This window comes from Tauraco erythrolophus, chromosome 14 (assembly GCF_009769465.1).
Source record: "Tauraco erythrolophus isolate bTauEry1 chromosome 14, bTauEry1.pri, whole genome shotgun sequence".
Taxonomy (NCBI): Eukaryota; Metazoa; Chordata; class Aves; order Musophagiformes; family Musophagidae; genus Tauraco; species Tauraco erythrolophus.
This window is the reverse complement of record NC_141478.1, coordinates 15,663,051-15,689,530: the sequence shown is the minus strand read 5'-3', so window position 1 is coordinate 15,689,530 and position 26,480 is coordinate 15,663,051. Positions and strand designations below refer to the sequence as shown.

Sequence of the window (26,480 nt, the reverse complement as noted above, 5' to 3'; positions counted from 1 at the left end):
AGTACTGAAACAAAATATATCAGAGATTCATTACACAAACAGAATTACAACACAATTGAAGAAAAGACTATACAGCTATACAACTCCTCCTTCCTTACAGGCATTTGAAATGACACATTGCACTAGACAGCTTCTAAAGAAGCAATATTGGCTGCTTTCACTCATTCCCCTTCTTCCATATCCCCCTCACAGTTAATGTCAGTAGTAACTTCAGATAAGAAGTCACTAAAAAGCTGCTTTCGGGATAAATTTAGCAAGACTCCATGCTGCTGTTCTTCTCTATGACTTGATAAAAATTTATCTAATCAAGCTGCAAAGGCGCAAGATATTTGCTCATATTTAGAAAGCACGTTGACTTGAACGCTCAAGATGTACTGTTCTTTGTGCTAAATTCCAACACTCTCTTGAATGGGGTGTATGTCCTCACCGGCCTTTCACTTTCAGGAGATCTTCTGTTCTCAGTACTTGTACTGTTAAGGAGACAAGAAAAAGCTTACAGAGTTAATGCCAGAGTATCAGACAGCTGGTCTGGAAATGCCACGGCAATGAACTTGTGCCTTGTTATTGATATTGACAGGCTGAAATTAAACTATTCCCCGTATTTGTTATGTTCCATATTTCTTTTCTATAATGCCACAAAGAATATTTGATAAAAATTGTGGCAGATACTGACAAGTTTACATGCAGACATCCGCTAGAGCTCGTATTGGAACGTCCAGCAATAAAGCTACTAGGACTGAGGATCCTGCAACAATAAAGACAGCAGTATTACATTTAAAAACACATTTAACTGTGAAGAGTAATTGCATAAAATCTAAACTGCATAGAGGTAAATTTCTGCATAGAGATAAATCTCAAAACTAGGAAAAATATCAGATAAGTAGGAGCTGTGGTTACATACAGAGGAGCCTCAGAGAAGACAACAAAAAGAGCTTTCTGTTGGCACCCTGAATGAAAAACACTGGTTTTGAGGTTTCAAAACTCATGCCATTAAAATATGCTCTAGGCTGAGCACTGAAACGAGTGTATTTTTAAATTGGGAAGGAAATTTTGGTTTGTATTGCAGCTTGCTGATTTCATATGCTAATTTACATTCCTCACACTAAATGATTCAATTTGTAGGGCTGTTAAGAGGAACAAGTTTACTTGTTGGTAGTAAAAGTAATGTGCAACGGTCCTCCTTACCTTACTATTCTGATTTCTGTTTTGCCCTTCTCTGTGTTAGGGGGAAGATTCAAGTGCCAATCCACAGCCTTGCTCCCAGGGCTCAGTGCAAGCCTTTTGCAGTGTTCAGGGCAGAAAATGGGGGGGAAGAAAAGGGGAGGCACGATACCTGGATCTTTACAAAGCCAGGCTACAGAGCCTGTAGTTACAGCTACAGGCCACCACAGATCAGAGACAACCATTCCAGTACAGAAGTGGTAATGTTACTTGGCAATCTTCCACCTAGGGCTAGGATATCTCTGGAAATTGCTGCAGCCCTAAACTATTACTGTTAGTGTTATATGCCCTTTAAAATGGTTCTGGACACATCTCCCGGAACACAAAGAATAAAGCATTCATGAAGCCAGCATTAACCAGTCTCAGCGTAGAGCTGTCAGTTGTCTTCTGCTGTGCTGCCAGCAGACACATTTCATCAATATTTCCCACATTTCACAAAGTCAGATCTCTTGACTTCTAGCTTTACTCCCTGCTTAAGTCACATTACTATAAATAAGTAGTTCCCAAGGATTTGCAATATGTTTCCATCTTTCAAAAAAAGAAATCCTACCCCATAAGTCACTGAAGTATTCTACAGGTAGCAGATATGCCCTTTTAAACTTAGGAAAATTCTGCAAAACTCCACAATCCATTCTAACAGTTTATTAGCACAATGGTTTACTAATACAGCACCAATAAGGGATGTTATGAAAAAGTTTCCTATGAACAAGAAGAAAAAGTAAATACCTGTATGGAAGATCACATTCTACACCAGTATCTCTGGTTTCTATATTGGTCTTAGGTTGGTTTTCCATTAAGTAGTCCAATTTGTCTTGTAATTCTTTATTCTGGAAAACAGTAATTATCATCACAAGTTTATTTTATTTGAATTATGTTAATTAAACAAGGGAATAAAATTGCATATTGGCTTATCCCAACAAGAAATAACAAAAGTATTTATTGAGAAAATAAAGGAATCCTTATTCCTGAGGGGGAAAAAAAAAAAAAGTAAACCAACAGCTTTATTCAAAAGCTTCTGGTTTAGGTAATTATAATACTGTTATAAAATTGTATGTTAAGGAACTTAGCATTAATATTGAGACTTTGTATTACATACATTCCTCATGCAACTGGTGTCCTAAGTTTGATTTCCATACTGAAGAACAGCAAATACTCATCCAGATAGCATCAGATGACATTGTTTCAAATTTCATTTGGTTTCATAAAATAATCACAGTAATATAAACTTGAAAGGTAATGCCTTACCTCACATTCTAAGAAAGATATTTTTTCTAAAAGCTGTATTATAAATAATTCCTTTTCTTTTACTTTCTTCCTTAGCACTTCAATCTATGAAGAAAATAAAACAAATGTATTTAGTCTAACGGGGATAGGAAGAGGAGGAAAAAGACCTAGATATGACAGGAAGAAAACATGTTTAATTTTATTGTTGAGCAACAATTGAGTACCTATACATATTCACAAACTGCTTTAATCCGTGGATTAGCTATCATCCCATAAAAGATGACACATATACTACCATGGCTTTTAAGAATTTGTATTTTTCTGCAAAGAGAACTGAAACTCAAATATTGTCATGTAACAAAGCAAACTAGTGAAAACTCCATCTTTGATTCAAGGGCCTTTGCTGTAGTCAGTTTTAAATACATCCAAAAGTATGTTGCATGTTTGCTAGTTTCTTGAAGGTCTTATTTGTTCAGTTATGTCCTAGCATACCAGACTCCTTAGAAAAAAGTGCATTTTCATTTTATACCTAGGGAATGGAAAGAAGTTATTTACAAGTGTTCATGAAAATAAAGTTAGCTGTGCCAGAAACATTGCATATTAATACTGTTCCATATGGAACAGAAGACAATCTTCCTTATGTTCTGGGATTCCTGCAGGTTACCACAAGAACTTTTGCATTAAATCTTTCCTTGTTACGAGCACAAGCAGGTAAGACCAGAGAAACTGGTATGACCCAGATTTCATACCAGTCCCTTGCTGCTGGCCCAAAGCTGTTCTGATTATGTGAAATGGCTTTCTAAAGCTCCTAAAGCTACAGTTTTCCTCTTCCATTCTTTGGAACCCTTTGCCTAAAGCAAGATTTGCTGTATGAGGTTAATCCCGTTATAAGCAATAGTCTAAGAGCCCTGTTGACTGGCACAGAAGTCAGTTCCTTTCAGCTGATGGCATTTAGGAGACAATATCATCTTGTGCAAACAAACTGATTTTCTCCTCCAACCAAAGGAAAAGTCACGAGTTATTCTCTCTCAACCCCTACTGACTACAACTACCAAAACAGCGGCTAATAAAAAGCAAACAAAACAATGGCTAAACAACAACTTCAACGCCCTGGGAAGCAGTTCAGGTTATTAGTCATAGACAGCTGTAGACACCACTTTACAAGCACAGAAGACAAGATGCTTCCTATATCTGTAGTTACAGTCTACTTCAGATGCAGAAAGCAGTACTAAAAATTTCTAAGGAGAATCATCAGAAGTGCACTGAAAGATGAGTTTGAGGGAGAACAGGGATTCTGCATCATGTTTACCTGCAGGTAGGAACTAGGAGAAGATGGATTCTGTGCTCATGCAAGTCTTGTCCTACAGCAACAGCAATGAAAGCTGATAGCAGTGGGTACTCTTTTTGCTCTGTGTTAAAATGGTGTCAGGTCAGTAATTTTTCCAATTAAATTTCAATCCACCTTGTTGAACAAGCCAGTTCAGGTCAGACGACATGAAAGTCAAAAACGCTCCATGTCAGCTCTCTTTAACTAGGCAGAGCCTGAGCAACAACTTCTGCTTTACCAAACAGAGCATTATCTAAGGCAATTGTCTCTACAATTCATTAAATTAAATTAAAGATATAAAGAGTTTCTGATCTTGAGCCTGAAAGCAGAATCAGAAGTAAACCAAGCAAGTAAATGGATGGTCCATATCACAAATGGAATGCCAGTCTACGATCCACTGCTTTTAGTAAGCCTCTATTACTGTATATGTTAAAAACTGCACCCCTTAAATCTACGTTAGATGAGGAAAGAAAGATATTCCAACTGCCATTACAGCAGTAGAAAAGCATGTATCCCACACGTTCCTTCACATTTTTGGGCAATATGCCAACAGTGGAAAAAAAAAAAAAAACAGATCTATGCCTATAGCTTTTTATCACAATAAACCAATAAAAATACCTATGCATAATTAAAAAATACATATTTTCTATAAAACTCCACATTAAGTGAGGTAGCTTTATTTTGTCAAGTTATTGATTGGCTATGGGCTTCACTGATAGAATTTTAAGAAAAAAAGTAAAAAGTATTTTTTAGTAAAAAATTTAGTGGACTTTTAAAGTTAATTCATTTTGTATAACAGCCAAACTGAACTCAAGGAAAGCTCAGAATACATTAATTTTTCCTGGCAGTCATTATGTTACATTAATATGCAAGAAAGACCATTTCTAAATACTTAGGTCAAATTTTCCGTTCACTCTCACCAGTGACTTTTTAACTCTATATCTTAAAATCGATTTTGTGAAAGAACATTAACAAACCCCCTCAAACCACCAGTGTAAAACCTTTCAGTATGTCCAGAAACAATGATTAGTAGAAATATTCACGTCCTGCTAAAAAAGAATGATAAAATACTCAAAGTTACAATAATCAAATACTATCACCCTCCCAAAATATACTGCTAGGTATTACAAAACATTTCAACCAAAATGTACAGAACTATGAAAAAAATGAAGCAAAAAATGCATAAATTAAACCAAAGAATGAAAAGTTAAAAAACCACCAACTCAACTTTAATATAGTCTTCATGATCTTCAGTTATTCACATCTTATTGACACAATAATCAGTTATTACTTGGAAATGCTAAAGTGTAAACCACATACAGTCAGTGTTTTCAACTGAATAGTTAGAGAATATGAGTGCTGTCATCATACATCTTTCTCAAAACTGAGTATTCCTTTTTTTTTTTTACTTTAAAGCGCATATGAAAGCTATCCATATCATCTAAAGCTATTACCATGTCCGTATTCAAATCACAGAAACGCAAAGCTTGTAGCATTTTCAGAAAAATCACAGAACATATTTTGATCTTCATATTTAATTACAACTTTGTTTAATAGTATGACTAAATTAAGTCTGCTATATCTCCACTGGTTCAATATCTTCACTCCTGCCAATAAATTCTGCTTCAGAAAAGATAAACTGTTCTTTTAGGACTTTCAAGTGGGTCTTCTCTATTAATATTCTGTTCTCCTACTATGCATACAAGGAAATAATTTTAATGCCAATAATCTGTACCACACACAGACAACTGAAGCCACACACAGCTATCTGATCAGGGGAGGTTTTGTCCTGAAGGATATCCATTCTTGTTATTGAAGATAATATACCTCATCAGCTGCTTATTCAGGTTTTTACATCAAACACAAAATATTTCTGTTTCCAAGTAATTGAATTATGGATTATCCAAAAGCAAGACCAAACTCTTGTGTTTCATAGCCATTTACCTTAAGTTATATTCACTATGATACAAAGGCTCTAAGAGGTGAACTGTGACAGTAACCATTATGTTTCTCAGTATTATGTACAAATATTTAGTGTAAGTTAAAATTAAACTTCTATTTGTTTATTCTTCACATTGGATACAAACACAAAACTCCCTAAGGATGTTTTTGAGTTATTTTAACTACAATAGTCTGAAGGCAAAAACAAGCACAGACATCTTAAAAATCTAACAGAGAATACAAAGAGGAAGGCTTTGACAAACAGCTTCAAACCCTTCCCAAACACAAACCTGAACTCCAAAAACTCCAAAAAGACATTTTGTAATTTGGCAGGAATGTGGGGGGTTTTAGGGTTTTTTTTTTTTGTTGTTGTTTTTTTTTTTAATGTGCGTGAGTATCCTCTAAGGACTAGCAGACTGAACCATACACAACAGTACTCCCTGCCTCATTTTAACATGTTTACATAGCATCAGTCAGAACCCATTAAATTGATCTGCTTTGTCCCCCTTAAGAATCATGCCAGAATTTAAAAATACGACTTCTCTTCCACAGTATGGAGAAGAGACAATGTAGCACTATATCACATAAAAGTCTTAGGCTAGCAGTAAGCCAGAATGGAATGATTAGACCGTGCAGATTACAGATACAGTAAGTCTGTGAATTGGGTAATACAAAAAACTTTTTGGTGGATCTTCAGAACGTTACAATTGCAAAGACACAGCCAAAACACCTTTCAGGAGAAATAAATTCAGCAGTGGCTAAAATGAGAGAGGCTGTTTCAGCACCAGGAAAAAAGTCCTGCAGTCCCTGCTTCCTAGATGCAGCAGAGCTACCCTTTGAGGTCGCTGCAGAAGGAAAGCAGGGCCAGAATGTAGCAGGGCATCCGTATTATTTCATACAGGCATGCTGCACCCCCAGACAGATGGCCAACTAGTTGTTTTAGCAGCTGCTGCAGTCCAAGGGCTGAAACAAGTTCCACCAAAGTTATGACACACCTTTAAACCTGCCCACAGGCCTGACACAGATGACACATCCCACCAGAGTAGTTTACTACAAAAAAGTTTATTTACACTGAATAAGGACATGAGTACACATCATCTTATGCTGTTAGCACCAGGAGTGAGCAAACCTGATTTGATTAATTCTTGAGGGGACATGTCATGGGAAAACATGAAAAGGGAAAACATGAAAACCAGGAATAACTTTAGAGGATTATATTAATATTACTATATTAAATAAAACAAAACCTTAATTCATATATTTATATAAGTCACATTGCATAAAGTCAAAGTGATGGTTTTCTTTGACAGAGGAACAAAACAAGAACACTGGATCATAATGTACTGGGTAAAAACACTTAAAATTCAAACCTTGCTACTTAATGTCATTTTGATTTTTCCATTAAAATGTTATGGCAAACTGAAGTAAGATAACACTTAAAGCATCATAACCTTGTATTGCACAATCCCAAGTCTTGAGAGTGTCTTTGTTTCAAGGAGTTGCATAAAGCAAGAGAACAACTAGCAGGTGATAGAGCAATAGATTTTTGACTTTTGGTTGAATATAAGGTAAGGAGAAGGAGAGGAGAAGCAAGACACGTCAAACACAGTACTGAACTGAGGGCCCAAGTGGTGGCCAGAATAGTCTAGGGTCAGAAACAGATCAGTGCACACCAAAGACTCAACTTCTATGTACTGACTCTTGGATCTGAGTCACTTCTGGACTGACTCCAGGACAAAATTATCACCAAGAGGTTCCTACATTTTCTTTCGGCAATGCCCAAGGCCTATAATCCACCTCATCCTTGCTGGGTCTGCAGACTTTAGCATTTCAGCTCACTGCCAACTCAGCAACTTGCTCCTAAATCTGACTTTTGCACAACCACCTCTTGGACTTCTCCATCATTTTCTCACAAGCACTATTCAGGTATATCCTTCAGCCTCTTGTCTTCCAACCTGCTCTAGAAGTGCCCAGACAGACTTTCCCTAGCACTCACCTCTTGACCTGACTTGCATTGTTAGACCAACTAGCCGTTCTTTTCCCTCCACGTTTCTACTAGTATTTCTACAACCTTCACATCCACATTAAGCAGTCAAATAAAACTGGCAACCTACTTCGCAATGTAATTTTATATTAATGACCAACTCATTCCTTTCAAAACAGTTCTCCTAACAGTAAAAATGTGAATTTAGCAATCCGAGGCCACACCATCACCCTTCTTCCTATCACTTCATTCTCTCTTACCTTCCCCACCCTACTGTATTCATTGCTCCTGCTTTCCCTTCTCCTGTTGGCAGACATCTGATTATTCCAAAACTGGGAAGGGAACCGCTACAAGGCCCAAGCTACAGTTTGTAATTTATGCTCTGCCAGCGACTGGGACATCGCATGCTCTTTGGCCATCCCAGGGGCTGGGAAGCAGAGCACATTTCTCCGAGTGCTGTAACAACCAGGGCAGATGAAATCCCCAGCTCAGCCACTCAGTACATACACGCTGCTCAGGAGCTCTGTGCTTGGTGACAGGCCAACGCGGCAGGGCGCACGCAAGCTCAGTCCTTCAGCCACTCCAATTCAATCTCCAGCATTTGGCTGTTGGGCACAGGGAAGGGCACCTGATCTCTCCCCGTCATGGCAGGATCGATGAAGCTCCTTGCAGATTGTGTTGGGTGTGCAATTTGCTTTTCACATACCCACTGCAATCTCTAACGATCTGAATCAGCACATAAAGCCCCACATGCAATGCGAATCATCCTGAATTTATCCACTGGCTCAGGATTAGTATGGCCACAGCACTTCTTTTCAAGCTCTGTCTTCCTTGATTCAGTCCTATTGCTGTTACCACCTCTATGCTTTGCCTGCTTCTAAAACCTTGAGGTCATTTCTCTCAAACTCCCTTGACCTCCAGATTGTCACCTTATCTTGTAGCAGCTCCCAGAAAGTTAAATTCTTTTTGTCCATCCCATCAATGACGATCTGTTTCTTTCTCATTACTGCCCTTATAGAGCTTACTCTCCTTCCTATCTCCCATCTCCGCTCCAAACTATACAAATTGTCATGCTACTTGAATGGACTATGTAAATACTTTCTAGGAAGAGCTGCACTTCTGAATTTCTCTTGATCCACCAAGCAACTAAACTTCGCTTCACTAAGATCAAAAGCTAGATGTACAAGACAATAGCATTAAATTGATGTCATGGATAGAACACCTAAGAAGGACAGACAAGAGAGGATCATGAGACCTAAAAGAGTCTCTAAAGAAATGCTGGATATGTAAGTATTGATATTAGAAGGGAAGTCCTCAGAATTACAAAGCAGTTAATGCAGAAATAAAAAGCATCTTAGAAGAATTGAAGTTAAGTCCAATTGTAGAGCCTTTAAAGAAAGTCTGAAATAGCAAGCTTTATTTTATACTGTGTACTCAGACACAGTTCTGGAGGCTTGAAATATACAGTGATCTATTGGATTGGAACTGATCCAGCTGTTAGGTAAACTCAGTCAACATTTACCACTTGATATTATCATCCATTAGTTTAAAATATTTATCAGAACATGACAGTGTTAATATATTTAAGTATTATATATTATTCAAGTATCGTATATTTCTTTATTCAACTACCATTAACGGATTTGGTATCTGTAACACTGGCAGAGACATGAACAAACTGATCATAATATGACTAAACGCAGGACAAACACATACTATATGATACAAAACAAGACAGACAAGACATTGCAACATCAGCCTGAACTCTCGGAGGTAACTGTTGTACAAGGAGAACAAGATTTTACTTAGTCCAATATTTCACTGGACCTTTAGTGGTATTTATCAGATGCTAGACAAGAGTGTTGAATTTTTTTCAAGGAACGTAATACATTAAATAGTAATGAGCACCTTTGCCTTTTAATCCTCCTTAAATCACTTGAGTGACCCTGCAATACTTTTTGTAGTTTAAAACTCATGTTGTATTTAAAGAAAAGTAACAACTGATTAAGCTAATGCACCAACTTAGAGACCTTCCTAAACTAACAAGCGGTATGAACACATTACACCAGTCTTTGATGCACATCTATTGCTAAAGCAGGCCACAGAGCCTAGATGGCCTAATGAGTTATAAACTTGGCACATTGTCTAACAGTTCAACCCACCTTATTAAGAGCTACCTTAGTAATGCGCAAATTTTTTAACTAATGACTTGGCCAGACAATTCCCAGCTGAAAGAGCTGATGCTGTGCATGTATAAACACTCTCACCAGCAGTGATTCTACTTCTGCCAATAGATAAGCTACGTACTGCATTGCTCAAGTCCACTGATGCATGCCAAGCACTTGAAATGGGGGGGTGGCGAGTTTTATGTGCTGCCATTTATCTTCTTCCTCCAAGCTCCCAATGTGAGTTTCTCTTTCTACATTTGTTGTTGTGTGTTTTTTTGTTGCTGTTTTTGTTTTACGTGGTACTATGCAATGCAGATTTTGGTTAATAAAAATTTGGCATTTGTCTGTGGCTGGTAATTCCATCTTCTCATCCACTATGCTTCTCTGTGGCTTCTTTTACTTGACCTAAAATTGAAACTGTACTCCCATATTAAACTGGGATATTTTGCTATATATTAGTGTATCTTGATATAGAAGTTTTCAGTTGGTTATTAAGTCTTTGGTGGGAAAATGTCTTCTTTATTCCTCATTTTACAATACAAAATGTCTTCTGTATTTGGGATATCATTTGTTCATTAGCACTTCATCCTTTCATGCAAGTATCTTCCACAACAAACAGGATACAGCTTCTCCTTAGTGTTTGTCACCATTTATTATCCACGAATCTGAGACTAAGCCGGAGAACAGTTCATGGGCCATGACCTAGAGACGTTCAATTCAGTATTAGGGGAATTTCATGTGAAATCTGAGTTCTGTAGATAACGTCTTGGCATGGAATCAAATATCCTTTTCTCTTCTCAGTCCCCTTCAGAACAGCTGCCTGTATCTGCATCAACCCGTCTTGCTTACAAAAGGTAAATGCTTATTTCCTTCCCTCTCTTGTTTCTCAATAATGAAACAATATTACATATAAAATAAGCTTATTGTGCCATGAAACTTCAATACACTTCCATGTCAATTGCACAAATCTCAAAACTAAAGCTCTCTTAAACCTCTCCAGGTTTGAAATTGAGATCAAGCCAGGAAATACTTTGTCACTGATTTAAAATCCATGTTTTGTATTTCGTTTGAAGATTTTCAGCTTTTTGTTACACTAAACTCTCTCCTCTCCTACAGAGGCATGGACAGCATAAACAGATTGACCATATCGAACAGATAACTTAAAAACAAGCTTTCACACCGCTCACAGAACAACAGCAGTTTCAACCCTGAAAGAAACAATGTGGTAGCAGCTTCCCATGCCCTCCTGTAGTGCTTCTGTGCCTGCATCTGTCTGCCCAATTCTGTCTCTGCATTGGAAACTCCTTAGTGGAAGGGCCTGAAGTCTGCATGATTCCACCTTTCACGTTATGAGTCTCCCTGCAAATTCTTCTGATCAAAGTCTGATCGAACTGGCTTTTTGAATTATCTTTGAAAGTCCCTCTCTGCTCAGTCATACTTGAAGATGGCTACAAAGGGAAAGGCTAAAAAAAATAAAAAAGGCTAATTGAGTCTACCATTTTAACATTCATTGATTTCACCACTAAGCTCTGGGTGACCTACTCTGGCCATCTGTATCTTCTCACCTTTTTTTGAAAGCCTGTTGTGTACAAATAGCATGACAAAAAGGCTGGGTTTCTACACACCTGCCAAATGCAGGTCCTGCACTTTCAACTGCCAGCACTTCATGTGAAATGTACTGCACTAAGCTGGGAACAAACAGATTTATTTAACAAACAAGTTCAACACAGGGATAAATCTGTCCGCCTTACATCATCTGTGGTCTCTCTCTAACAAGAGCATGAGGCTTTAAGGCTAACGCAGGATAACTTTCTGCTTAGCTGGTGCTCTAATGGGCTGCGACCTTGGCTCTCCCAGCACAGAATCCCTACGAGGCTGAAAAATGGTGCGTGTGGGATCTAACACACAGAGATGTTGAACGTCACCAATTCCAGCAAACTTCCATTTGATTTCTTCCATTTATTTTCTTCTGAAAGTATTTTCCATACTCCTATTTAATTTATGACTGGTCTGACTAGGTCAAGTTGAAAAAGGTTCTATTAACGCCTGAGATGGAAGGATTTATTTTCAGAGAAAAAAATTAGAAGCAAATTATTTCTTCACTAAGGAGTTTAAGCACACTGAACTGTGTGTGTCCTTCTTGCCTGGGCTCAATTCCACAGGTCACATATCTACTGCATTCAGTACCAACAAGATGGGTCCTGTGAAGGAAGGCTTTAATATTCTTTTCCTCCATGGCCTCTGACATTTGGTGCTTCTCTGCCAGCACCCCTTTCATACATGCCTGGATTAGGACTGACCACAGCCTCCTAATACATTTTAAAATGCCATCAAACAGCACTGGAGGGGTCAGAGCTGCCTACTGCATCACAAAACTCCACTATAAAGTGCCTCTTTCACTTCCTCCTGACTGCTTGCTGTTCTTTTACAGAATGCCCGGCATCTGTCACTTGCAAACCATCCATCATCCTTCCCTAAAAAGGCCGGAAGAGTAACCTATTTTGTAATTTTTCAGCCAGCAGATTCATCTCAGTACTTGTTCAATTTTGACAGTTCTCCATTGAGTTTGAAGCAGTATATCTTGTTTGTTCAATACCCTTTTGCAATGATGTTCATTTCTACAGCTGCTTTTTGTCTAAATAGAGATGATAACAGCATAAACGTATTGTGGTTTACACTGAAAGAATAAACTTCTCATTTACTTCAGATCTGTGTCCGGATATACCAAGATTAATACTAAATAAAGCTCATCCTGTAGTCAATCAAGCAAGCATCAGCTTAGCCATCATTCTCACATAGTTAATACAGTAGCTTTGTTTCAGCTTCTAACAAAAGCACTGACGCTAATTTTGACTACTTTCTTTCCACTCCTCTTTGAGTTTCCCAGGCTAGCCTGTTCTCAGTCTATTCTCATGCAACAGAGAACTGTTTCAGAAAGCAGGCTTTCTAGCTGCTTTGATCATTCTTTCTTTCTCAATTATACTATTCAAATGCAAGTTTTTGATCATTATAATAATCTCATAAATCCTAAGATGGAATGTTATTTTACAGATACCAGCCATGAAAGTATTGCAGTAATGAGTAATATGACAGGTTTTCATGACACTTTTCTACATATTCCTAGCCATTACCTTCTGCATTCGGTTAAATTTAACGTAGAGAGGACAGGCATTCACATACCCTGATGAACACATTTCTGGGACTTACATAGTAGTGCAATCCCAAAATCTTCCTTATTTAGTCTAGAAAGTATGTTTAGTGCTGCTGGTCACTAGTTTTTAACTTAACCCAGAACAGTGTTCCTTTTCAACAGCCTACCTTTTAAGAAGCATTTTCATTGCAAGTTTCTCAGCTTCTATGGCATAGTTAGTAAGTGCTGCTTAAAGTGAGACTAAAAATACTTTTCTAATATTTACATAGAGAAGAGCACAAAATAATGAAAAATACCACATGGTGGATAACTCAGGGCATACACATCTGCAATACTTTTTATCTTCCCCCATGGTGGGCAGCTACTCTTCTCTGTACTATTAAAGCCGCTATTTTTAGGCATTTAATTAAAGAGCTCAGTTTAAAACAGTGCATGCCAACTATAGCACAGAATATTTCCTCAAACACAGTACAAACAGAAACCACAGATAGCAGAAAAAAAAAAAAAAAAAAAAAGGCATTTAAGTGCCTAATGTATTTAGTACCATCTGACCTGATCAGACCTCTGTTACAGGAGTCTGTAGTTAGCTGGTGAAAATACAGATGTAGCTACAGGAGTTCATGCAGTTCTCAAGGAAACTAAAAGAAAAAAACTAGAACACACAAGGACTACAGGAGAGAGGAAAAATGTATTACCTATAGCTACATGGCAGTCAAGGATTTGTACAGAAATTTAATTGATTTTGAAAAGCAGGTAGTCAGACATCAATTAAAAGTAGACATATTTGACAGCTAAGTAGTGAGTTGGTCACCTAACATTCTACTTGTTAAATAGGATAACCAAAAGATCTGAAAGGGCTTTCTGTGTATATGAAGGCACCAGCAGAGATACATTACAAGGAATCAGCAAGCTAAACTCACCTATTAAACCTAATACTTGCGGAATAATAATCATTGGCTCAAGATTCACGCATGTTTTTGCCAAAACACTCCATGGAACTGAAAGTATTTGTTATACCAATGCAGCCCACTAGAGGTCAAGTTACATCGAGCAGTTTAAAATGCATTTAGTAATAAAGGGCAAAATTTAGGCCACCATCCTCTTATATATTACTAGAATCCTCTGGGTTGCCACATGTATCACAAAGTGACAAGTCCTTTAGAACTTTTGGTTAGAACAAAAAAGGCTCATAATATGATGGTTGGCTTACAGAGATGCAAAACAGATTAAATAATTGTTCCCATAAAACATTAGTTAGATGGACTGGATTATTAGATTGGAGAGGTTTTCCTTAATGGAATACCATGGTATAAAGATTGTTAGCTCAGTTTTAGATCACCTGCTATGATGCTTGAAAATAGTGAAAATGACAAGCTGAACTAGAAACTAAAACTCAAGAATTTATACCAGTCTTCTATGACAATGACATGACAGAAGAACTTTAATGCAGAGATAGATACTTTTGCATCCTTCTGTGTCAAAGACACTTAGTATCACACATCTGATCATGCGGCAAGATGACATCAGAATCTTATAAAACAAACCAGATATAAGTTATATATATATGGGGGGGGTATATGTATATAAAAATATCACCTTGATAAAAATGAAAAAAACTCCACGTCTAATTAGAAATCCTATAATAGCATATTGTGAATGTAGAAAGAATGCCTTAAGTTAGAATGGTTTCCAAACATCTGATTTTGTGAATGTGTGATGTCCAAATACAAATAAAAGGTATTTCATGAACACCTGTCTCCTGTGCAATAGCAAGGCTCAGTGTAACAGTGCTGTCAGTCTGCTTTGTAAAGCTCTATTTTAAACTTAATTTACCTATTTCCCATGTCATTCTTTCATCCACTTGGAGAAACAGAAATGTTTGCAATCACAGCCTTCTGCCTGCTAAACAGATTCTTGGCACATAGGTAGCCTGTAACTTAAAGCAGCTTTCCAGCAGAAAGACCAGAGTAAAAAGATGACTGGTGGAAAACTGTGTTTGCCTGACAATTTCTGTGAGAAATCACATAAAAAATAAAAGGCAGTTTTGCCTTCCACTTCCGTACAGGAAGAAGACCTTTAATGCTAGTCTGCATGGCTTTTGCAGTTACTCTCTGAATGCTTCAAATGAAGTTGCAAGTTGTATGCTGTATTTCCTGGACTACCATGAAGAGTTCCAGAATTAGTGTCAGCTTAAAGATCACAGTATATATCCCACAGCCACTGGATTAAACTGCTTTCACCTAGTCTTTCTGCTTCACTAGCTCCAGATGCTTAACTCATTTTCCATTGTGTTTGTAACTGAGGTGGCATAAGGAAATCGCACACAGAACAGAGCCCTCTGGATTATGTACTAAAAGAATCAGTGTTTCCAAAAGACTCAGAATAGTTTTACTAGATCTCACTCTTCAACCATGTGCTTGACTTTCTTCTGTTGGCAGTGGACCATATCATCAAGATGTTTGATTCGCTCTCTTAGGCTAGCTGCTACCTCCTCCAAATGCTGTGACCTAGCAAAATATGGAAGAATTAAGCATGTAAGTGGGGAGCCATGCCATATAAGCAAAACAGGAAAAACCCTCACAAACCCACCATAAATCAGGAAGACTCTGCTCTCGAGGTAGGCAAGTCAAACTCCACTGACAGATGTCAATTTGTCCTAAGTACATTTTAATGGTAGTCTTTTAGTCAAAGTGGCTGTCTCCACCCAAGTTAACTCACCTTGGTATTGCATACTGGTGTGCTTACTCAGAGCCTGAAGTGCTGACAATTTAACAAAGTGACAAAGCTCATCTCCTTAAGAGGTCTGGTTTTCCTTGAAGTGAATGGCATTTAGACAACTAGATCTTTATCATCAGAAAGACACATTTATCCTGACTGATTACCACCTGCAAACTTTTTGGAAATATATACTAAACAAAAGCCAGGAAGCACATCTGCTGGCTGTCCTACTACAGGGAAGCCTTGAGTCAAGGATTTGGCATAGTTGCCAACAGTAGCAGAATGCTAACTGGAGTAGTATTAACTCATCAGCAGTCAGCAGGAATCGTTGTGGATATTTGAAGTTTGTACATATGACTTTAGATACATTCTGCATTTCTTCAAATCTGTTTAACACGGAAATTGAACACCCACAGAACTCCTGCCACAAGCTGGTTTGACAGCTTGCCAGAAAAGTAGTTTTAGAATATGCAAAGAAACAGGAGGAAAGCTTTTTAACAAGTTTTTGGCATGTTGGCCACGGGAGCCTCCGTTTTTATCTGAACATACAATTCTTGAAATTCTTCAAAGAAAGCAACCTCCTGTACTCCTAGGTTCAGGACTGGACAGAATTTCAGAAGTGGAGGAGGGGAATCAAAAACAAAAAGCCTTTTTATCTCAGTCTGTGCAGAGCAGAAGAAATCATTGAAGTTGCAAATAGAACAACCATTCTATGGCAAAGCAGCAGATGGCAAACTGTACGACATGATTCCAATGAATGACTGAATTGTATGCTGTTTCCCCTCAGAAAGTCTCTATTAACAGTGAAGCACTCTACAGAACTCTAACTGCTGCACTTTGACAAGGACTCAAAAAAAAAAAAAAAAAAAAATCAAGGTATTGCTGCAGGTTTTTCAGTCCTGCATATTAAGGTCTCACAAAACCGCAATTTACATTTCGATGGCAATTGTAACACACATTTGGTCTCTCATTGAAAGACTCAGAATTTTAAACACTGATAGCAACGGAGCAATGGAACAGAGGTCCTTCCTCAGGTGGAGCTCAAGTGTTTGGTTGGATACAGACAGGTAAAAAGAACTTAAGAACAGAATTCAGCAACTAAACTCAGATTCATTGTTTGCATTGCATAGACTGCAACTGTGTGCTTGCTTGCGTGGCACAAACTCCTGTCTGAACATTGCCTTTACCCTTTTTACTGCAGCATAACTTCATGACTGAGCAGGATTCACTGAAGCGAGAAGAGGATCTGTTATCCAGAGGTAAAGGAAGAAAGCAATTATCTTTCATCTCCATATTCTGTGTTGTATGTGACATCTGTTCACTTGAAATTATTATTTTAACAGGCTGCTGTGAAAAGCCGTTATTATCCTGAAACTGGATAATGTGGTCACAGATTAATACAAATAGAAAGTGAGGTGCTCTTGGCAGAGACCTTTTATGTCTATGCTTTCTACAAAACAGCAAGATGCCAAAACCTTAACACTGAATTTCTGGGTGCCACAGAAATATAAGTAGTAATTAAGTACAATTATTCAGTCTCTGCTTATAATTAATCTTTACCCACTTGAGTAGCATCATATAAACCTTTGAGTGGCGGGTGCAATTTTCACTCCAATGGCAGTTATGCTATTTCAGTGCTGGATAGATTTCTCTTGAAACTTTGCTTCTGGCTCTGCCTGAATCTTTCTTTTGCCTGGTCTGTCAGTCTCAAAGAAGCAGTAGCGGATGCACATGCCACCTGTGGGCAGAAATAGCACATCCAGGTGCCACCACACCACTAGATCTTTCTTCTAAGCCTCCTGCTTTTGAGAACAACCATTCACAGAGGTCTCACTGCCAATAACACCACCCTTACTTTCCCCAAGTAACTTCATAGCTTATTTCTGCACTGTGATGCTACATGACAGGTTTCTTCCACACTTTCCTTTTGTTCATGTGCATATGTTAATGCGCATCACATGTGTAGACCTGCCCCTCCAAGCCTCAAAATATATTCCCAGCTTTCCCTCTTTTATAAAAAAGACACCTCTGCAGTAATATGCAAAACTTCTTGCTTTCTTCAAGAGTTCATTTTTTCAAAGAGGATGTTACAGCTGAATACAGGATACAGAATGTCTTTTCTTTTAAAACTGTGTTGAGGAGTCCAGAAGGAGATAATGAAAGTATTCATACTCAGGATCATACTGTGCTGAATTCAGGAATGCAGATTTTAAAAAAATGCAATCCACAAAGGCATCACAGCTTGTTCCATCTAAACTGTACTCTGCATGTTTGCAAACAACTTTTCAAGAAAGATGCATGAAAGTGCTTTTGTTGAAAAAATTAATCCTCTTGATATTTTATATGTAAATAAACTTACATTCAGATGGACAATCCCTAATCCCTACCAGATCACCATCTTGAAGTTAGAAAAAGTAAAATTCAGGTGTCTTCAAAAACAAACCAGCCAGTAAAGTTTCCTAGAATTACCAGAAGTTCCACAGATAAGACATATCTCACCTTTCACTGTCAGAGTTGTTTTCAGATTTTGCTCCAGATATTTGTTTCATTTAGTTCGAGTTGTTTTTGCAGCTGGTGACGCTCCTAAACAAGAAATGTTATCCTTCAGTTTTCCATGAGTCAAATGTAAAGGCTTCACAAAGTGTATTTCATTGCAATTCAAAAGAACATTTGTGAAGTTAAAATAGAAACTGATTAAACAAAATTCAAGCATTTCCTATAGCAAAGCAGCATAGAATGCATAATAATAAAATTCCCAGCTATGCATGGGAATAAGATCAGTTTTCCATTTCCTATTCAAAGATGTATGGTTGTACTTGAAACTGAATTTTCTGAATAAAAAGATGAGTCATCACAATCTTTAACTACATAAATGTCAAATTTTCCATGTTATTCCTCCAAAAAGATCTCTCAATCCAAGGCTGAGATAAAAGGTATTGCTCTATTCTTGCCCAAAATATTCCTGTTTATTTTTCAGGTGTCCACTAGCACAGTGGTCGTGAAGATCTATGAGGACTTGGGGACTGAGTCAACACAAATTAACAGAGGAGTCAGCTATCCACTTTAATGGGAATTTAAGTGGTATTCAGTTTTACTCTGCAAGTATCAGACAGATAAGAGCAAATTAAATAACAAACCAAGAACTACATTGCAATCCTTTATTCACTGCATAATACTTACAAGTTGTAGGCTGAAGCCCAGATGAAGTTAGTGAAGCTACTAAAGGGGCATATTAAGCTAAATGATTTCTCAGTGTAATCACTAATTCTACTAATAGATTTGCAAGCATTAGACAAAAGAGGCTCAATACAGGTGCACATTAGACCAACCAGTCAAGCCAACAAGATTAACTTATAAAAAAATAAATCTATTTCTCAGTAACAAATATTTACTATACTAAACTAAAGTTAGTGAAAAACACTTCACTTGGAAGAAGATCGTATTCTCTCCACTTACTAGCATGCTCTCTGCTTCTGTATTTTTGATAGCAAGGCACAGATCTTTAAAGATAATGAGATGCCTGCTATTCAATGAAATGAGAAATGCCAAAGTACATCCAAGAGCATCAGAGTCTCTTGGAAGCGCTGCTCTTACATCATATAGAGTGACACTATTCAGTCTAAGGATTAAACAGTAACATTCATTCTCATTTAGGTGAATGATACCAGAAAATGAAGAGGAAATTTCACCATAACTGTTTGAGGCAGAAGACATAAAGCTGTTTCAGATGTCTGAAAAGGTTCAACAAATAATGTTCAGATGCAGTGTACTATGCCAGGAGAGGTACTATGATACTCTTAGTCTTACTAATACATTAAAATAATAATCAGCTGACTACTAGTCTGAGTTTTGCTGTGAAGTCCATAAAAGAGAAGAAGGAAAAGCAGCAAATAAAAAGAAGCAATGTACAAACTGCCATAACCAGTTTTACAGTAGTGCTGCCAATGTCACAAGAGCTTAATGTCCCAAAGCATTTCTGCTTTCAAAGCTTTAAGAGTAAATTGTCAAAACCTGCTCTTAATTACAGTTTGGCAGGGAATATTTAGCCAGGGAGAGGAATAATTTAAAGTTTCTTAATGCTAGGAGGAAAGGAAGAACCTAAATTTTGGATTAAAAGGCAGTAAAAATTATTTTATCTTTTCTTCTCAAAATATTCGGAGCCATAATCTAAATAATCATCCATGCAGATATCTATCTTAAGTAGCTGCTACACAACCACAAAAACCCTCAAAACGTTTTAGTCTGAAGCTTTCAGTTTAGCATTCCATCTACATGTGGAGAAATTTGGAGATACAATTCCCATCAGGACTATAAATAGCTAAATAGTAAGGTCTACTCCTAACTAAAACACATTTTAATGGACCTATCAACAGCATTTCTGAGAGACTTTGGATCATTTATGATTACTACTTCGTTAGGCTTAGGAGACCTTGCACACTGAAGGAAGACTGAATGGTCTTTTTAAACTCTTTCTTTAAAACAATGGTTCATTTACTAAATAATTTTTGACACCTTAGGCAGCCCTGACTGTAAAGAACACTAGAAAGGTAGAAGAACCACTTATTTACAGTGTCTCTGTGGTAGTTCAGGTCCATTTACTTATATAGATACAGTAACTAAGATGCACAAAGCAATGATATGTCACCGAGCAGGGTCCTGGGCAGCAGACAAAAAAAAACCCCACACCCCACGATTTAAAAAAAAAAAAAAAAAAAAAAAAAAAAAATCAAATTTCCTCCATATACTAGGTATTTGTGCATTTGCTTTAAAGGCAGCAATCAACTAACTCTCATACCTCTTCCATGCGTTCAATCAGTCGGTCCAGCTCACCAATTCTCTGGTCTTTTTCCTGTATGCTTGTTTCTGTAATCTGCATCTTCTTATTTGCCTCTTCAATAGCCTTCAGAAGCCGATTTGTTTCTTCCTTCAAATAAGAACATTTACAGTCACATTAATATCCAAGATATTAATGAAGAATTTTTATTTATTTATTTTTTTAGGCCATAGGGCCAGGTTAATAGCTTTTCAGCAGAGCTCAAAACTTCACTGTCCCTGCCCAGAAACCTGGAAGAGTTGTGACCCTAAACGTGAATTGTATAGAACAAAAGATTTGGGGCACTTTGAAGTCCACAGGTATTTGCAAAGCATCATTACGAAAATCTGAGAAAAACTTCTACCCACTTCTTAGATATATTGTCTTCCCTTCTGAGGATGCTGTGAAGTTAACAGCATAAGAAAAATATGCTGTTGCAGAAGATAGCATTTTAAACACCAAAGTTTGCCATGTTCAGCTTTGTACTTTCCTCCCATATAAAACAATGTGAATAGAAAGAGACTGGGGAATCTACCTTCTTATCTCAGACATTATCTGTCTTTATCAGTGAGAAAATTACAATGACTAACTGCTGATAGGAAAGTTTTACTTGGGGGTGGAGGGAAACCAAGGGACAGGAAGAGTTCTTGCTCTAGTAGTGTCCACTGAAGTAAGGGAAGGGGGAACAACTTCATTTCAAATTTTGAAATCTACATTATTGTTAGTTACTCTGACACACATTTTTTCCTTAGCCTTATAACCCCACAAGCTTGGAAAGCTTAGTAACTGTGGCATAACTAGCCACAGAGACAGGAGTGAAAGAATATGTGAGCTCTGGAGTATCAACTGATTGAGAAACGACACCCAAGCTAAGCACCACTCTTACAGACTGGCTGTACGTACTAGGAGGATTTCTTTCTCAGCTTTATGTTTCTGCTCTCTTCTCGCATTTTTTCCTCATACTGACTATAAAGTTTTCTTGTCATCTCTCTCATGACTTCAGCATTGGCTTCCTGCGACGATTCCACCTATGAGAGCAGAAAGTTGACCCATCAGTCAGTACAGCACTGCTGGCAGCAGGAGAAATGGAGTTCACACGATGTTAAGAAGAACACTTTGAACTTCAGTTCCATCTTGTCACAAATTTGACACTGCTGAAGCAGATTTTCATTTCCACTAAGATCACTTACAAAACTCTGCCAGTATACAAGTCATTCAAATTTGTAGAAGTTACCATTTCATCAAGTTTCATGTTATCTGAATTTAGCCAGTCATTGCTGATCCAAGACCAGGCTATGTCTCTTTATAACAGCTATAAGGCTGTTAATAGCTATAAGGCTATGCCCTTTCATAACAGCCTCCAAGTTACTTGGTTTGTTTCCCCATTGAAAAGGTATTGTCTCCTCACATTTTACAGAAGCATAGATTAGAGATGGTCTAGACTCAACTTCTGTTTCTAAGCGACCATGTGCACTCAAAGCAGTAATTACTTTAAGCTGGACCTAAGTATGTGTTGTTAACTAGAAGACACAGGTGTACCCTCCTCCTCTCTCTTGTTTTTTCATGTACTGCTTTTTGTGTAGGCAAAACTGGGGTGACCATGGAACAAAGCAGATCAGGGAACAATCATACTTAAAATTAGTATACTCAGGGGTGTGGAAGGGTTAATTTTTAACCACAAGACCAGAAACTTTACTACTGCTACAGGGAAAAGGGCAGGAATGGTAATTCAGAGACAGGATTTCCCCCTTCTGTTGGCTCAAAACACTGAACCACACCCTCAGTGATTAAACATGAGAGAAGATACTCACAGTTTAAACCATTTATTCTGTAAACTGGAATAAAAGCAAAGTAAAATAGCTAGTCCAGGACTTAGTTCTCTAGCTAGAGGTGCTATAAATCAGACAAGGTTACAGTGAAATGCTGTGGGTGGTACAAAAGTCAGGAGGAGGAGGAATACACTGTCATTGGTAGAAGAATAAAGTGTTCCCTGCCGATCACTACAGTTTACACAGCTACAAAATACCTGGTTCTGATGATTAAAGTTTTGGAGGTTAGTGTGGTTCGTTTTTTTTTTTTTTTTTTTTTTTTCATTTCAAGGACTAAAAGATTTATTAAACACTTGTGTTTATCTTGGATGGTAGGAACAAGCTGCTTTACTACCCCGCAGGATAACAACAGTGTATTTCATCCTTTGAGGAGGGACTGAACTCTGAAGTATTTCAGTTGTACTACAATGGCCCCCTTGGGCATCTCACCTAGACCAACACGGGCAGGGGTAGTAACCTGCACTTTGTGAGAGGGAATGGAGTTAAGGTTTAGTACAACACGAAACCTTCCACATTTCAGAAAGCCTGAAAGAATCACATCATTCAGAAAAAGCCAACGATCAAAACACAGAGTCCTTAAGATACACTGAACTGGAATATCATCTCCGGCACTCTCTGTCCATCATTCCTTTGCTTATAGCTTGAGCAATGAGAAGAGTGAAAACAAGCATAAAAACGTAGACACATCAGGGCATCTGTTATAGTACTCTTAGGCAATGTCTCCAACCTCAGTTATTGTTACAATTGTATGAATAAACCAAACCTACTTAATAAACTACATGGGTGTGTTCTGCTACCCAGCAAATAATCATGGCATGTGGTAGTTACTGCTTTTCAACTGCTAACCTCCCAGGTTCCACATCGTCCTCTTACATTCACGCCTGCAATTAAATTCCAGATGTCTTGGTATCTTTGATACACAATTTTATGTTTAACTTTCAAAGACAGTAATGAGGTATTTTATCCACTAACTTTGTAAGAATACTGCAACTTTGAGGGTAAAATTTAAATTTTTTCCTCATTAAGGCAGGCATGTATTCTGCAGACCTTGACATGCTTGAAGATAAACAAATCCTTAAGCATTCAGTTGAATTGAGACTTAACCTGTGGTTCTCTGCCCTTAGAAGCAGACATACCTTTCCCTGACTTGTTAGTGCATGTCCTTAAGATTATAGTAAAGTCCGAATTTCTGTTTTGAAATCTTAATAGCATCAGCTTTGCTTCCTTCTTTTAATTGGTTTCCCCCTCTTTTTATTTCCAGCTGACAAAGGCAGGTAGAAAATACAGCTATTTTTACAGCCTGCAAAGTATCGCTATGAGAGGAAACCAGAACATGAACTCTTACGTTGAAATACACTTATGTTTATGTTTTCTCTTCTAACCATTCACCATTAAACATGAATGCAAGTCACTACAGAGCCAAAAAGAAACATCTCTGACAAAATGAAACATGAAGAAAACAGCAGTCACCTTAATTTCACAGTGACAAATTCTGTTACAGCACTATATCCAAATTAGTCTATTTTGAGCAATTTTAAGAGAGATGAATGTTTCCAGAAGAAGGGTTTTGTTTGTTTGTGTTGAGTTTTGTTTGTTTAAATGAGATTAAGGGAATACATTTGGCAGATAAGGGGAGAAAATGGTCAAGCTTTCTGGCATATAACACCTTCCAGTTTGCATTTTATTCCCTTGCATTTTTTTGAAAGAAATAGCTTAATTCTCTTTCCAAGACATTTACCGTTACTGCATGTATCTACTCATATGCTCATAAAACTAAGCAGATTACCTATTAAAAATTGTGCAATACTAAAGAAACAAATTCAATATGAAGAAATTCCTACAGCACCATGTAGAGTTATAACATTCCTTTACTTACAGCAATGGATCATTTAATGGTTTGGATTTTCACCTGCCAACATCCCGGAATGACAATGCCATGTTACGGAAAGACTGACTGCTGTAAATTGAGATTCTTCATTATTAAAACAGTATTTGATTCACAAGAATATGTCAGCTTTAGGGAATGATGACGGCATGAAGAACCCTTTACAAATAAGATCAAGGAATTCATTTACCGTACTGCTGATGCCCGTACTGTACAATATTTTTAGGGGAGTTTATATACTGCACCTTTAATTTCAGTAACTGATTTTCAATTTGTGCTGTTTCCAGTTGCTTTTGCTTCTCTCTCAGCTTTTCCATAGATTGCTCATGTGTATGTTTTAAATTCCTTATTTGTTCCCTTATATCAGTGTTCTCCAACGTGACATCCACTAGAGTTTTCTAGAAGAAAGATGCAAACCACATATTAAAAATCACAAATAATTTGGTGAACTAATATAGTCAAGATATTATGGAACACACAGAACCTTTAAGAGTTTCCTGATATATCAATGCAGTGTGAACAGTTTTGCAAGCTTTAACATTTAAAATTATGGCTTTTGTTTCATTTGGTTTGCTAGAAGGTATTTCCATGAGGAACATGTGCAGTGAAATCAAGTCCTGGAACACTATAAAAAAAAAGAAATGAACGTAGATATATTTCAGTACAAATGCTACTCCCAAGAATCTTCCTTTCTTCTGTCCATGGGCCATGCTAGACATATACTAGACTGAGAAAAACTGTGACATACAAGAAAGCAGGAACATTAAGTTGTTCAGCTCAGATATATGGGAATTTGGAAGTCTTAAATAAATACAGAAAATTCATTCCCACCTTCTCCCTCCCGCAACATTTCACAGATATGTAAAGTCTCACAAGTATTTAGCATCCGAACACGCCACTTCCATTTGTGTTAACCAGTGAAGGCAGGAATAAGTCAGGAGATGTACCATTTTGCACAATACAGAACAAATCACATTTTCACCTTAGATACTTCGTAGAGACATGACTAGTGGCATTAGTCTGCTGCAGATCAGTGTCTCTATTGTATACTATTTTTAACAGGCTTTTGAAAAACACAGGTCTTGGAATTATTTTTTTTTCTTAGTTTCCTAAATTAGCTGCCTTAGATATATACATCCAAGACAGTACTTGATGGGCTTGTTTAGTGTTAGAATCTATATTTGTCATCCATGTTTTATGTATGCTTTTAAATCCATGTCAGAAAAGGCAGTTGTCAGCTGTGAAACAGCTATTAAAATGTACCTGCAAGTCTATTGATGCTGATGTCAAGGAGTTGTTCATTTCACTAAAGCTATCTAAGGCTGCAGCCTGCACTCGCACATGATTCTCTAAGGATTCCTGATGAGCATTTGTCACCTGAGCGGGAAAAAAAAAAAAAGAAGTTTTATATAGAATAATGATCAAGTTCACCTACTCTTTCCAAGGGAGCTACAGAAGAGAAAGACTCCATGGTTAATTTTCACAGTACTAGGATGCTTAAAATATACAGGCCTCAAACCATATTCTTGCACCTCAGAAACAAACAAACAAAACTTAGAATCCAACTATGCTAACAGAAATAAGGCACAAGTATCTATGTTTATTGCTAGACAGTGATCACTGTAAAAGCTGTTCTTTTTGAAAGGACAAGAGGACACTTGGCAGATGTCTATTCAGAAAGTTTATATACACAGAGTGGGCAGATTATAAAAAGTCCTAGAGTGAAAAGCAAAAGAATGCCAGAAGTGAGAAAATCTAGAACAGTTTGGTTAGAATAGCCTTAATTAAGAAGGAACTGACTAATCAAATACGTAAAGAAGCAACATCAAGAAGACTTAAGGATGAAACAATACGAAACAGGTAGGAGAAGTCAGCAGACAGCTTTGCTGTGTGAAGATTTGTCATCTTCTTTTATGTGCACACATACACACACTTAAAACTGGAGGGGGGAAAAAAAGGCACAAAATTACATCATTTAAGAAGAGGCCAAAACTCAAATAGTGTAAATAATTATGAACCATTCAATAATAAAGAGAAAAAAAATGTTACTAACAGAGGCCAGCCCAACTCACATTCTTAGATGGACCAGATTTGTTTCTTATTAAAAACATAAGAACACTAGGGACTGATATAGAGAACAATGAGTGTTTAGTAACCAAGTCATACACAGATTAGGTCAGCATAGGGAGCAGAAGCCAAGTAGTTACTGTTAACCCTGT

At 37.4% G+C, this 26,480-nt stretch overlaps 1 protein-coding gene across 1 annotated transcript in view; it reads right to left on the bottom strand.

The window, feature by feature from the left end:
- Window positions 1-352: 352 nt before the first annotated feature.
- MYZAP (myocardial zonula adherens protein) overlaps window positions 353-26,480 on the bottom strand; it is a 46,393-nt gene continuing 20,265 nt past the window's right edge. Inside the window, 11 exon segments of the mRNA XM_086620116.1 lie at window positions 353-470; window positions 1,948-2,048; window positions 2,467-2,550; window positions 15,409-15,523; window positions 18,234-18,278; window positions 18,280-18,317; window positions 20,530-20,658; window positions 21,451-21,488; window positions 21,491-21,575; window positions 24,507-24,659; window positions 25,525-25,638. Of these exon segments, the coding sequence (XP_086476242.1) occupies window positions 365-470; window positions 1,948-2,048; window positions 2,467-2,550; window positions 15,409-15,523; window positions 18,234-18,278; window positions 18,280-18,317; window positions 20,530-20,658; window positions 21,451-21,488; window positions 21,491-21,575; window positions 24,507-24,659; window positions 25,525-25,638 (1,008 nt within the window). The 3' untranslated portion in view covers window positions 353-364.